The sequence below is a fragment of the Diceros bicornis genome, chromosome 18, assembly GCF_020826845.1.
Source record: "Diceros bicornis minor isolate mBicDic1 chromosome 18, mDicBic1.mat.cur, whole genome shotgun sequence".
NCBI lineage: Eukaryota > Metazoa > Chordata > Mammalia > Perissodactyla > Rhinocerotidae > Diceros > Diceros bicornis.
The window spans coordinates 16847601-16860204 of NC_080757.1; the positions used below are offsets into that span (position 1 = coordinate 16847601).

Consider the following 12604-nt stretch of genomic DNA (forward strand, 5'->3'; position numbering starts at 1 on the left):
CTAGGTTTGTGGGTCTCCAACTACTGCCCCATTCTTCACAGGGCAATAGTGAACCTGTGCACGGTTCCTTGTGTTTCTCCAGCTGGCTTCAGGCTTCAGAGCACTTGCTCCCCAGTAAGGAAGGAAATGAGCACGAGTGTCCACAAAGATGTCTGTGATCTGAGAATCCACCCCACAAGGGCAAGTCAGACCAGAAGACATGGCACCCAGAGCTCCAGCAAGGGTCTGCCTCTAGAGCATCCCGGCGTCTGGAGGCTTTGACAGGTGTCCATGGTTAGGTCTGGGCGTTCTTGAAAATTCTGAAACATAGCTACCAGGTATCCAGTGAAAGTCAAGAGAAGCTCACATGTCCCACTCCCCATTGCCCACCCCCCAAGAGAGCACAGCACCACAAGCAAAAAGATTTTTGTTATGAAGGACAGGAAAGGCCAAGTGGTTGATAACGTCCAGAGATGCCTGCTTTATTTCTTACTAGGTGATTGATTGCATTTCAGGCTGGTGACATCAAGTAACAGTCTAATTACCAACTACTGTTGTACCTCTGAACTACAAATCAACAATCCAATTCAGCAAGGAGCAATGGTGTTGACAGCTAATTGCGGGGCTGGGTTTTCCAAATAAGTGGTCTTGACTGGCAGAGTGCTGTGAGTGGAGCCAAGGGTAAGGCCTGGGATTGTTTTAAATTCCATGAGATAGGCTAAAACCCTGCGAATCTCTAGGCCGAAGCCCTCCATCCCAAATTGTAAGTACACAGCTGTTGTTATTTTCCTTTTTGTGGTCAGTTCAACCCAAATAAGGAGCTGACCTACCTGAGCCTAGCAAAGTGGATGCAAGGCCTACTCTTCGTTGACATGTCCTCGCCCTCCTTCCCACCCTAGGGCACAGCTCTTTCTGCAGGTTCTTAGCAAAAAGCTAGGCTTCTGGTCTCTCTTTCTCTCTTTAGTGCTGCTTTGAAGAGGGAATGACAGAGGTAACCAAAGTTGGGCACAGGCACCTCAGCAGAGCTCCCACTGCCCCAGGCCCGGAGCTGGGCCGAGTTAGAGGTCTGCGCTGGGAGGTGGTGCTCCTCTGTGCTCCTCTAAGAAGGCAGGGCCGAGCACATCTTCTTGGGAAGATGTCCAAGGGAGAGAATTTATCAACAAAATTCCACAAAAGTAGGTGCTGTTCATATGAGAAGAAACTTGGAGAAGGTCAAGATCAAGGGAGAGAGAGAGATTAGGAAAGAATGAGAAGCTCCTGTCACATGGTAGGAGTTCAATAAAAGTAAGCAATTACTATATAAATCATCACCGCAGCTACTCTTTTTCTCACCAGAAAAGAACACAAGCTTCCTTTGCGAGCTGGAGATCCCCTGCCCAAGAACCGACTGACAAGCTGGTGTTTCTCCCTCAGACCGACACAGACTAAGTCACTAGGAAAGGATGTTCTCACCAGCACTCTAAGCGAGGCCTAAGGAGGCCGCAGCCCTTTCCCTGCCCCACCTGCATGTACGTGTCACTGAGCTGTCTCATGAGCCCGAGCCCCAGTGCACTGTCCCTTCATGCTTACTTGGCAGGAGAACACCTTGGCAGATACTTCACCAAGAGCTAGTGACTGAGTGATGCAGTCCCAGTTCTGGCTGGGTTACGCCAGCCCCGTGAATCCCAAGCAAGAGTCTCCAAACACGGTGGGTTCTGCTGCTGCTGACAGGATGCGCACCCTAAGGTGCTAGCTGAGGACTTAATGCAGAAAACAAGGCACCACAGAGAGGTTGGACACTTGAGTTGTGTGATTCAGAACACGCTGGAAAAGTCCAAGGGCAAAGGGAAGGAAGGGGAGGAGGAGGAGGGGAAGACTGAGTTTTAAATAACGTCTCATGAGGCTGGAGCTCCACTAGATGGGCTCTGGTTTGAGCTTTTCTGCTAGGAAGTCATTCACAAAGGCCTCCACAATGGCAGGGGTGATCTCTTCCACGTCCATCACGTACTTGGCCCGGGCTGACATGTCCAGGATGGTGAGCAAAGGGGCAGCCTCGGGCAGGTTGGTATAATCTCGCAGGGAGTCAGTCATATCATCCTGGAAGTCACCAGAAGGGAGGGAGAACCGGTAAGTTTTTAAGAAAGAGAGTAGAGTTCCCCGGGGCCCAGGTTCCCCAGATGGCATGGACTGGAACCACTCCATCATCCTGAAGAGCGGGCCCCCTCCAGGAAAGATGGGCTCTCAGAACAGGGAGCAGTGGACCCTGCCCTGCCTTGGGGAGGGGGAGACTGCTTCACAGATTCTCTCTCTGTATCACCCCAAACCACCATCTTTCTTTATTAGCATGAAAGCAACTTGAACATGTCCTCTGCTTTGTAAAAATGTGATGTCCTTTGATTATGTACTTTTGCAATCAACTCTCAATCGTTTGCAGCCCCACTGTGGATTATCTGAAGCCAATCTGGACTTCAACTCTGGAACATTTTCAAACAGAAACAGCTCACTGCCCCACCTCCACCCCTGGGTGTTAGCGGGGCCGGAGCTGCACAGCCACTTCAGAAGACAGGGCTAGTGAAGTACTGCTGAGGTTTAACGGTTCACTGTATTTATCTGAGAAGGAAGCTGGCACTTGATCATCCATCCATTCCCAGCGACTGGCCAGGTGAATTTCCCTACTATCAGATGTAGCCTTACTAAATCTAAAGGCAAACACAGAAATCCAAAGACAAGGAGAAAGATTTGTAAGGGAGCAACCATTTGAGATCACCTTTTATGCTGTTGACCCTCATTCAGTAGATAACAGAAAACGGACTCTACATACCCATCCCAGGGTCGTCTCGCTATGAAATGCACAATATTCTAATTGCAATGACAAGAGCAGCCTGAGTTGCCCTGCAGAGGAAGGGCGTGGGGTGTTCCTGGCCTTCACTGCTGGCAAGCAGGAGGCATAAAATTTACAGTTCACCAGTTTCTAAGACAAAAAACATTCCTTTCTCAAAGGGCAAATCTTGAGGAAGATTATTAGTGATCGTCTCCCCCTGCCCCCCTGAAACAGCACACACTTCCCAGCAATGCTGGGTGATTCAACTTCTCTGGCTCTGTTCACCCGATTCAGGCCCTCCGTGTGGGTTAATAAACAATCTTCATGATAAACAGAGGGAAGACACCTGGACAAATACCGTACATCGAATTCCCATTAGAAGCCCTAGGCCAAGCCAAGAGCTACACTGTGTCCCCTCCCCTCTCCTCTGAGGAAACCACAGGGAGATGTATTTTAACGTCTATTAAGGCTTCAGAAGGGATGACTTCTGCCTGCCAGAGCAGACAGAATCAAGACAAACAAGGGATCCCCATTAGCCCTGGATGGAATGTGAGAGGGCCCGAGTCCTGGTCTCAGAGACACTCAGTCAATGCCTGATGTTCCAGCACCCTGTGCCCACCCTCCTTCCATGTTGCCTTGCTTCTGAGCACAAGGATAGAGAACTGGCCCAAGAGAGCTACCAAGGCCAGGAGCCCAGGTGAAGTGCACAGGAAGGATGGGGCAGTGAATGACCCTGGCTCCAGTCAACGTCCTGGTCCAGGCATCCTTCCCTCTAGGCCTGGGCCGGTCCGTCTGCCGGACCACATGGACAGAAGGAGTGAGAACACTGCTTCTGGAGTCACACTGACCTCATGTTCACTCCTCTCTCTGCCACCTACTTAACGTGTGACTTTGCAAGTCAGGTCTCTAAGCCCAGGTCTCCTCCCCTGTAAGATGGATTTAATAACAGCTCACATGGGGCCACGTGAGGCGTAAGAGCCAGCCAGCACTCACCCTCTCGGAGCCTGGCTCTCCTCCTCTGTGGAGCGGTAATGATTCACATTACCAGAGAGGTGAGGAGCAAGTGGGGTCTTGCAGGTGAAGCACTTGGCTTGGTGCCTAGTATCTAGAAAACCTGCAAATGCTCCTTTCCGCCACATTTCTAAAGCAGTTACTGGAGCTTTCCAGCCCCGACCCCTGCCCCCGGCTCAGCCCTGTCTGTTCTGCACCCCTCTTTTCTCTCAGAGCCATTCGAAAGGGTTAGTGTTTAATAAATTCCGAGCAGCCTCCGCGTGTGCTTTGTGTGGAGCGGACTTGTGTAGCCTCAAGGCAGGGCCCTGTGAACCTGCTTTGTTCCCTCTACCCCGGGGCTGAGCAGGGTGATTCAGCTGCCTGTGAGGGGCCCCGCAGGGCTTAGCAGGGGTGGCTATTGAGGGGGTGATGAATGGGTGGCTCAGGGTGTCTGGCCACCACTGCCTCTCCTGGGACTGAAACGCAGCGTGAAATGAGCACAAGGCTCTGACCAACGGAGGTACAGATGGGTGGAGGAGGGAAGGGGGACTTCAAAAAGCGTCTGTCAATAACCGGCTTATGGCGGGTGCCGGGGTGGGTGGGAGGCAGTGGAGCATGCGTGGAGGATGGCTCCTGGGGGTGGGGACCGAGGTAGGGCATCTGTGCCGACCGCAGCCATCTTGCAGAGATTTCCACATCGCAGGATGGAGGCTCCTACACCTTTGGGGAGCCAGACGCCTGCTGCAGATGGCTCGACTGAAGGGCCCTGAGAAGAGGCCCCTGCTAGGTCCAGGCCAGCTGGAGGCCTTCAAGGGACAGGCCTGGGGTGAAAGAGTTGGCATGTCAGCAGTTTCCAACCTCAGCACTCTCTCAGACTGGCTGGGTAACTGCAGGTCGCAGCTGTGGCCCCCAGCCGGGATCCCTGTAATGGGAACAGCCCATCTCCAGGCTGGTACGAGGGGACTAACCACGCAGACACTTTGCAAAGCATCAAGGGCCTGGTTTGGACCTAGCCCCGAGGGAGTAAGTGCTGTCACGATCTTTGTGGCTGCCACTGTCCCTAGAGCCTTGTTGGGAGATGGGCATGCCAGGGCTCCGTCCCGGGAGGGCATCCTGCTGCTCTTAGGCTGCTGAGTGAGAAAGACGGGAAAAGAAAGCAGCAGGGGCAGGAAATGGTTTTCTGTGCCTGATGACACACCTTTTCATGCCGCATTTGTCTGTGGGCTCTCCCAGAAGCACCATCACCCCAGACCCTGGGGCCCCTTCAGACATCCCCAAGGCCTCTCACTTGTGTTCTAAAAGTCAGTCAGTTGAGCCACCCCAGAGACACTCACCTCTCCCGCCACAAAGAAGAGGAGCGGTGCCTCTTCCTCTTTGGCTTTGTACTTGGCGATGATCTTCTCGGCTATTGGCTGGATCAGCTGCTTGGCCGCCTCGGACTCCCCATCATCCTCAGAATCTGTGATGGGGAGAGAAAGACACAGGGACACACTGGCTTCTCAGACAGATGGAGTGGTGCCCCTGAGGGAGCCTAGGTCTAGGGCCTGAAACGCCCATCTGGGCAGCCCCTGAATGGAACAAGAGCTTCCCCTGGGACACAGGCCTCGCCTCCTGGGTGCACGAGGGTGGGTCCCCGTGTGCACATTTGCGTGCTCCCACAGCGCTCTCCTGCACCGTGCTCTCCAAGAACAACTCACCTCACTGAGTAGCACTAATGCCCCGGGCACACATGATCCTTTTCACTGAATTCTTCACAGACCTGCCTTGGAAGCTGAGCTTCCCTTAAGCCAGGACCTGAGATCCCCGGTAGTTTTTCTGTCAATCACAGAATGAGAGGCCATGACCTCAGATCTCTGACTTCCTAATGAAAATGGCAGAACCGGGGGGGGGGGGGGGGGGACACGGGACACGGTTGTCAGGACTGTGGTCCCGTCAGCAGCTTTGGTGGCAGTGGGGAGGCACCAGGGCCACTGGAATGCCAACTTCACAGCTGTCAGCCGGCCTCACCTGGGAGGGGATAGGCTGACTGCATGGGAGGACACCTGACCAGGCTCCCCAGGGTCACCTTTAGGCACTTCTCCCCTCCAGTGAAACAGCAGCGGGGAGCAGCCACACACAGGGTCCTAGGGCTCACTCCTGCTGAGCCCTGTTACCGAGGGCAAGAGCAGCATCCCCAAGGGGCAAAGCAGGGGGAGGGGAGAGCAGAAGATTTTCACCCAGAAATGCCACAGTGCCCAGGAGGCCCAGAAAATGCAGACCCAACAGGCACCCTCTAGAGCCACATCTAATTAGCTCTGTGATGTCGGGGATTCGCCTCGCCTCTGGAACCCTGTTTCCACATCTGCAGACAGCCAGGGAGGTTCCCAACTGTCCCTCAGTTCAGAATTGCTTCCCAGCAGCCCCAGGATGTGGGTGTGTGAGCCTGCAGCAGGCAGGAAAGCCCCAAGGTGAATGATTCCCCAAGGCCACCTCTCTGCAGGGGGCCTCTGTCCTTCAAGCACAGGACCAGCCTGCAAGTCAGTGTGCTTAAGAATCCCCTCGAGTGTGCATACTGGCTCCCCTCCTGGGGACCCCAAACCAGACTTGCAGTGAAATGAGGGGAGGATCTTGCACAAATCCCCAGTCACCCTCAGTAAAGGGGGTATGGCAGCATCTCAGCCATGATCCTGGTACCCAAATTATTTTGAATGGAGCTAAGCAGCAAGTCCCAAGGCAGAGGGTGAGGCGGCCCTTGGGCATCAGTTGCTGTTTGCAAGGAATCAGGGTGGTCCCACAGGGCTGCAGGGAGCCTAGAGTAAATGTTCCCATGTCCTCCTGCCCCGCAGAGCACAGTCACTCGCTGAGCGCCAGAGTGGGTGAGACGGGAGGGGCTGCTGGGGGGTGCCAAGAGGGGCACTTGGTTGCAGAGATGCTGCCCTGAGGCTGGGGCCGGCTCCAGCAGCCCCTCGGCAGTTCATCAGGACACAGGTGATGGCAGAGGCAGCCTGGGTGAGCCTTGGCCCGAGGGGGCCCAGCCCCCTGCAGCTGCTGTGCGTGCAGCCTCGCCTCCACCCAACAATGGGTCTGTTCATCAGGGGGCCCAGGGCATCCCCCCGGCCTGACCTATTCTTCCCAGCTGGCAGCCGGAGCAGCAAGGAAGGAAAGCACAGCAGCAGCTCCCAGAACACCTCCCGCAGGGGGAGAGCCATGAATAAATCATTGGGGTCAAACGCAAGGCTGCAGGGAGAGACAAAAGCCCAGGCTCTGCGTTGCTGTGACAGAAAGAAGCTGCAGGGAAAGACACCCCCACGGGAGGCCTGTCCAGTCCCATCGGCCCTGGGGCCCCCAGTGAGCTTCATACCTACAAAAAGGACGAGGCAGGGGCCCTCGTTGAGCTGCACGGCGTTGGAGTCGGAGAGCTCCAGCACGGGCTTGGGGTGCCAGGGGAACTCTCTGCAGTCCTCATCGTTGAGCACCTCCACCCGCCCCTGCCGCGTGATCACTTCCCCCTGCGGGTCCAGCACGATGAGGGTGGGGATGCCTGCAGGAGAGAGATCGCTTAGGGGCCGGCCCCGTGGCATCATGGTTAAGTTCGGTGTGCTCCGCTTCAGTGGCCCAGGTTCGTGGGTTCAGATCCTGGGCGTGGACCTACACCACTCATCAGCCATGCTGTGGTGGTGTCCCACATACAAAACAGAGGAAGACTGGCACAGATGTCAGGGTTAATCTTCCTCAAGCAAAAAAAGAGAGCTCGCGTAGAGACAGGCCCTGGCAGGAGGGGCCAGCTCCCACCCACAGTTCACAGGAAGGACCTAGGATGCATGCGATACAGGCTGATGATTAAGAATCAGGAAGCCCTGGGATGGAATCCAGGCTCAGCCACTGAATAGCTGCAGAACTCCCATGGGTCTGCATGTAACTTCTCCATGGAACCCTGAGCATGTACTTCACCTCTCTGGGCCTCAGTATCCTCCATTGCAACGTGGTACATGCAGTTCCTGCCTTCTCCTACTGTGTACAGATCAACGAGGTCGTGCATTTAAAGAACTTCGCACAGGGTCTTGGCACGTAGAAACAGTGGATAAATCCTCAAGAAATCCCAAACAAGCAGGAGACGTTGCCTGCACCTGCAGGGAGCCTGAAACCTAATGGAGGTGGGGTAAAAACCCATTTCCACGCAGGGTACCTGCTACAGACACACCAACCAGCACAAATGCCATGGGAGTCCTCGCACGGGCAGGAGGGCCCCACCATGTGAGTACAGGGGCCTGTGGAGGGAGGAGCCTGGGGCAGGGGCTGCAGTGCGAGAGCAGGGGGCTGCCAGTGAGCCAGCGGCCCTCACCCCCAGCTCCAGCCCTGCCTCCTAGGGAGAGTCCCATACCCACTCTGGGGAGGAAGTCCCTGGAGGGAGCATGCTGATAGCCACGCTGCTGTGCTCAAATCCGAGTCCTGGGCTGGGGTAAGAAACGCGACACGAAGCTCCCCACAAACTGCCCCCCAACCATAAAGCCTGAAATGAAAAATCAGAGAAAAGCCCATCCAGGTTAAGAGTTTCCTACCTGCCTGCTCTGTGCACCCCACTCCCCGTTGCTTCTCCTCCAGCCAGGGCTACCCCTCACCAACCACAGCCAGAGTCAGCCTCGGCCCTGCCCTTGGGGACACCTGTCTCTGCACCGGCAGCCGGTCCCCTCCCCGCCTGGCACTAAGCAGCCGCGTCTCCTCTGGAACTGGCCAGCTTTAGTTTATGCGGGCCAGTCAAAGCCAGAGCAATTCCATATCTACAGATTCCAAAGCGTTCAGTGGGTGGCTGCACTGACATTTTACTCCTCTGCTGGGGGGACGCTGAGGTACCAGAAATATGGCCCTGGTGTTTTGTAACCTGCCGCAGTGGCCGGCTCAGCGGGCGTGCAGTGGTAGGCCTGTCTTCAAAAGGAAAAACGAGTCCATTATGTTCACACCTATTAGAAGAAGTGGCTTGGCGTGTGAGGGAACAGGTCCAGAGAGAAACGGGTTCTGGAGGACTGCCATTCCCACTGCATCACACAGACCCATGTAGCCGGGACTCCTCGGGGGCTTTTAACATGCGCTCGGAGCTGTCCAGGCCTCCAGAGAAGCTGCGTGTCAGAGCACAAGAGACTTGGGACGTTTCCAGCCTCATCCTCGCAGCTGCGTTTTATCCCTCAGAAGCCTGGGGCCTATATCAGGTGTGTCCCCATCCCTCAGGATCGGGCTGGGCTTGAGTTAGCAGCCTTAACGGAGGCTGGGGCCACGACAGGCCAGCCAGCTGCAAACGCGTGCCTCCCCATTGCCGTACCCCATCTCAACAATGCCTTGGCAAAGTTCTTTAACCAGAAAGTCAGTGAGTTTCAGAAACTGGGCAATTACAAGTGTTGGGTTAAATCAGGGCCTGCCCATCAGTACGATTAGACACAGCAGCCGGTCTGTTTGTAGCCCAGACGTGGGAGGCCGTGTTGGTGTGTGGAGGACAAGCAAGCACAGAGGACAGAAAAGGGAGGAAAAGTAAAATCTGAAGGCAAAGAAGCCCGCTTCCTGGTTTGGTGCCCCAGTTTCTCCAAGGGACCACTCTCAGCTTCTTTGACACCATGGCTGCAGCCCCTCAAGTTCATGCCGGTGGGGACCAGGACAGCAGGGCAAGGACCCGGAGCCCCAGCTGGCTGCTGAGGAGTCCTCAGCTGATTCCACGAAGGAAGAGCTCCCCGGGCCTTGGTCTCCCCACCCCTTCCCCATGGCTACGGGAAAGCAGTCCCCACTCGAATTTGGTGATTTGAACACCGAAGCCCATATCTAAGAGCCCAAGATGACGAGGTGCGTGTGTCTGTGGGGCATAAACAGAAAGCAACTCGGTAAAACAATCAAGCAGACTTCAACCCAGAGAAGCCCATTTCTGCATGTGGACGGGGGAAAGCATCTCCGTGCAGTGCGAGGCCCCCTTCCCATCACGCGATCTTGGTTACCTTGGCCCTGGAGCCCTCGGTGTGTGCTTTCCTCCAGGGATGGGCCAGCGGGCGAGAGGAGGGACGCTCGCACCTCCGGTGCATCTGCCCTGTGCTAGGCACAGCAGATGCCGCCTCACGCCATCCTCCTAACAGACGGCAGCGGGAAGTATGACTGTGCTCCTTTTACAGAAGGGCCAGCAAGTGGCCAAGCGGGACAGGAACCCTGGTCTGCTTATTGTAAAAGCTGCTGCTCTTTCCCCCAGGCCGCCGGCTGAGGGGGGCTCTCCCAGCACCAGGGCAAGGGGAGGCCCAGCACGTGCAGCGTTCTGCACCTCCCACCTCCCTCCTCTCCCTTCCAAAGGCTGCGTGCAGGAAGGAGGCTGAGACCACAGTCACCTCTTCCCTTTCCTCCCCCATCACGCAATCCCTGATCCTCCCCTCCTTGAAGCAAATCCCCTAAAGCAGAGCCGTCTAAGGAGAAAACAGGGCAAAACTTAAAGGGAATGGAACATTTCTAATCAATGCCTTTATATGAAATAACTTCCACACCAGCAAGGGGCTTCTCTGGAGGCAATGAGAAAGGGGCAGCTCGGCTCTGCTTTGCTTGAACTTGTGTTTCCCAGCTGCAAGGGCTGGGACTCTTGGGGGAAGCGTAGTTAGAATTCTAGGGAAGATCCAGGCAAGTCACTTAACTTCTCGGAGCCTCATTTCCACAGCTGGCAAATGGGGGTGGTGATAGCTTGCAACCTTATTTGGTTGTTGTGAGGAATAAATAAGATGACAAGTATAAAATGCTTTTTATCGGAGTATCTGATATACAGTAAGTACTCTATAAATATTAGCTCTTGTTATAAATAACTTCATTATTATTATTATTTTTATTACCCCTAAGTTGGTTATTTGGCTCATGAGAAGGCAGAGGTACAGAAGACTGTGCCTTGCTCTAGTGAGATAAACAGAAACCTCCCTGCTGGCTTGAGGAAGTTAGCTAAAGACACAGAGGACAGAGAGTGTCGACACCACAGCGAGGGTTCCAGGAACAGTGTGACAGGGTTGGCATTCTTTTACTTGCACCATCCCAAGCTTACCTTTTGGGCATAGAACACATACTCCATGCTCCTAGAGAGGGCTTCAGCCCCAAGAGCCCAGCCCTGGACCACAAGCAGTGCCTAAAAATCCCCTCCACCATCTCCTTTAAAACCTGGAGAAGAAAGAACAGGGCCTAAAAAGCCCACTCCCAACGGTTCCTCCTCAGAGGAGCCTATCTGTGAATATTTAGAATGATCTCAAGCCACGTGTACTGCAACTGTCCCACGGTGTAATTGGTTACTTTTCTACTGCCAAGGGAAGAGGGAGTTCTGAGGCAGGGAGGTGGGAGCTGGGGCAGAGTGGCTGGGCAGGGTTGTAACCCAGAGAGCTTTCTGTCTCTGCATGTGAATGGCAATATGATCTGAACGTGCGGGGAGCTGCGCAGAGAAATGGGAGGAAAAGCAGACCAGAAACAGGAAGGGCAGGTTAGGGCAAGTTAGGGGCAAAATATTCTGCAGTCACGGAAACGGCCATTATGAAAACCGTAGCAAGATGGAAAATGTCTGTGATGCATTGTTAAATAGAAAATATAGAATCCACCGTACTGTGTGTGCACTTACAACTGTGGACAAGCATGTATGCATGTGGACAGAGACCAAAAAGGCTCAGAAAAGTGAAAACAGTTGTGCTAGTAGGACAGGAATGTGGGTGAGACAGATATCTGAGTTTTCTTAAATGGTGTTATGATAGACCTAGTAACATAAAATAAAACTCGAACAAGAACCGAAGGGCAGCGGGGCTAGGTGGGGATGACAAATACAAACCACGCCTTGGCCACATGAACTGCCAGTTCCGTTCAGATCCCTCCTCCCCTCCTGGCTCCCCCAGAACATTCCCTTGCTTGGAGAGCTAAGGAGCAGAAGGCAGCTGGTTTGGGTGGTGAAGCTCAGAGAAACCCAAGGGAGGTCACAGGATGGTCTGGGCCTACTTGAACTTGGCCACCAGGCCCGAGTGGTTCATGGCGATGTTCTTGTAATACAGAAAAACCAGAAACCACCGAGTAGCCGTCATCAATGGAGCAAATAGATAAACTGTGGTACAGTCATACAATGAAACACTGTCCAGCACTGAAAAGAAATGAACCAGATATAAACATCAACAGGGATAAATCTTGAAATCATAACATTAAGTGACAAAAGCAAGTTGCAGAATGATATTACAGCATGTCAGCATTTAAGCATGCTTCCAAAATACACGCCCACATGACTAGATATTATTCATGGGTTGATATATACGCAGTAAAACTATGAACACAGGTTACAATGATACACGTGAAATGTTTGGTTGTGTCTCCCCCGGGAGGAGAAAGAGGGAGAAGGGCAGCGCAGAGGAGTAAAGGAACCCCACCTCTGTCTGTGTGGTGCTCCCATTCGTTCATACCTTAAATACCTGAAGCAAAAATGTCAACTCTGGGTGCTGGCCATGTGGGTGTTTGTTACATTATTCTCGATCCTTTCCTGTTTTTTCTTTTTTATGTTCTCAAAATAAAACAAGACAGAGAACACTGAAGCTGCTCCGTAGGTCCCGAGGCAGGCCCCCGCCTGCCCTCCCCAGGCCCATGGGCCGGCTCCACACGGCCTGCGCCAGGCCTTTAAATATCTCAATACTGAGATATTTATCTATAAAAAAACACCAGCATCGGCCCCTCACCCTCTATTGACTGAAAAACACAATCTCCGAATGTTTCGTTTCTATATAAAATAAACAGATTTTTTGAAAGGGGCAGGGAAGAGGGCAAAGGAAGGAAGAGAGAGGAGAAAGGCAGGAAATGGAAGAGGAAGGAAGGGACAAGGGGAAGAGGAGAAGAGAA

The 12604-nt window shown here is 53.8% G+C and overlaps 1 protein-coding gene across 1 annotated transcript in view; it reads right to left on the reverse strand.

Annotated features, from left to right (window-relative positions):
- Positions 1-1117: 1117 nt before the first annotated feature.
- Positions 1118-12604, reverse strand: part of NXN (nucleoredoxin) — a 142097-nt gene continuing 130610 nt past the window's right edge. Inside the window, exons 6-8 of the mRNA XM_058560159.1 lie at positions 7110-7289; positions 5104-5228; positions 1118-2055 (exon numbers count right to left, since the gene is read on the reverse strand). Of these exons, the coding sequence (XP_058416142.1) occupies positions 1873-2055; positions 5104-5228; positions 7110-7289 (488 nt within the window). The 3' untranslated portion in view covers positions 1118-1872. The remainder of the gene's footprint in view (positions 2056-5103; positions 5229-7109; positions 7290-12604) is intronic.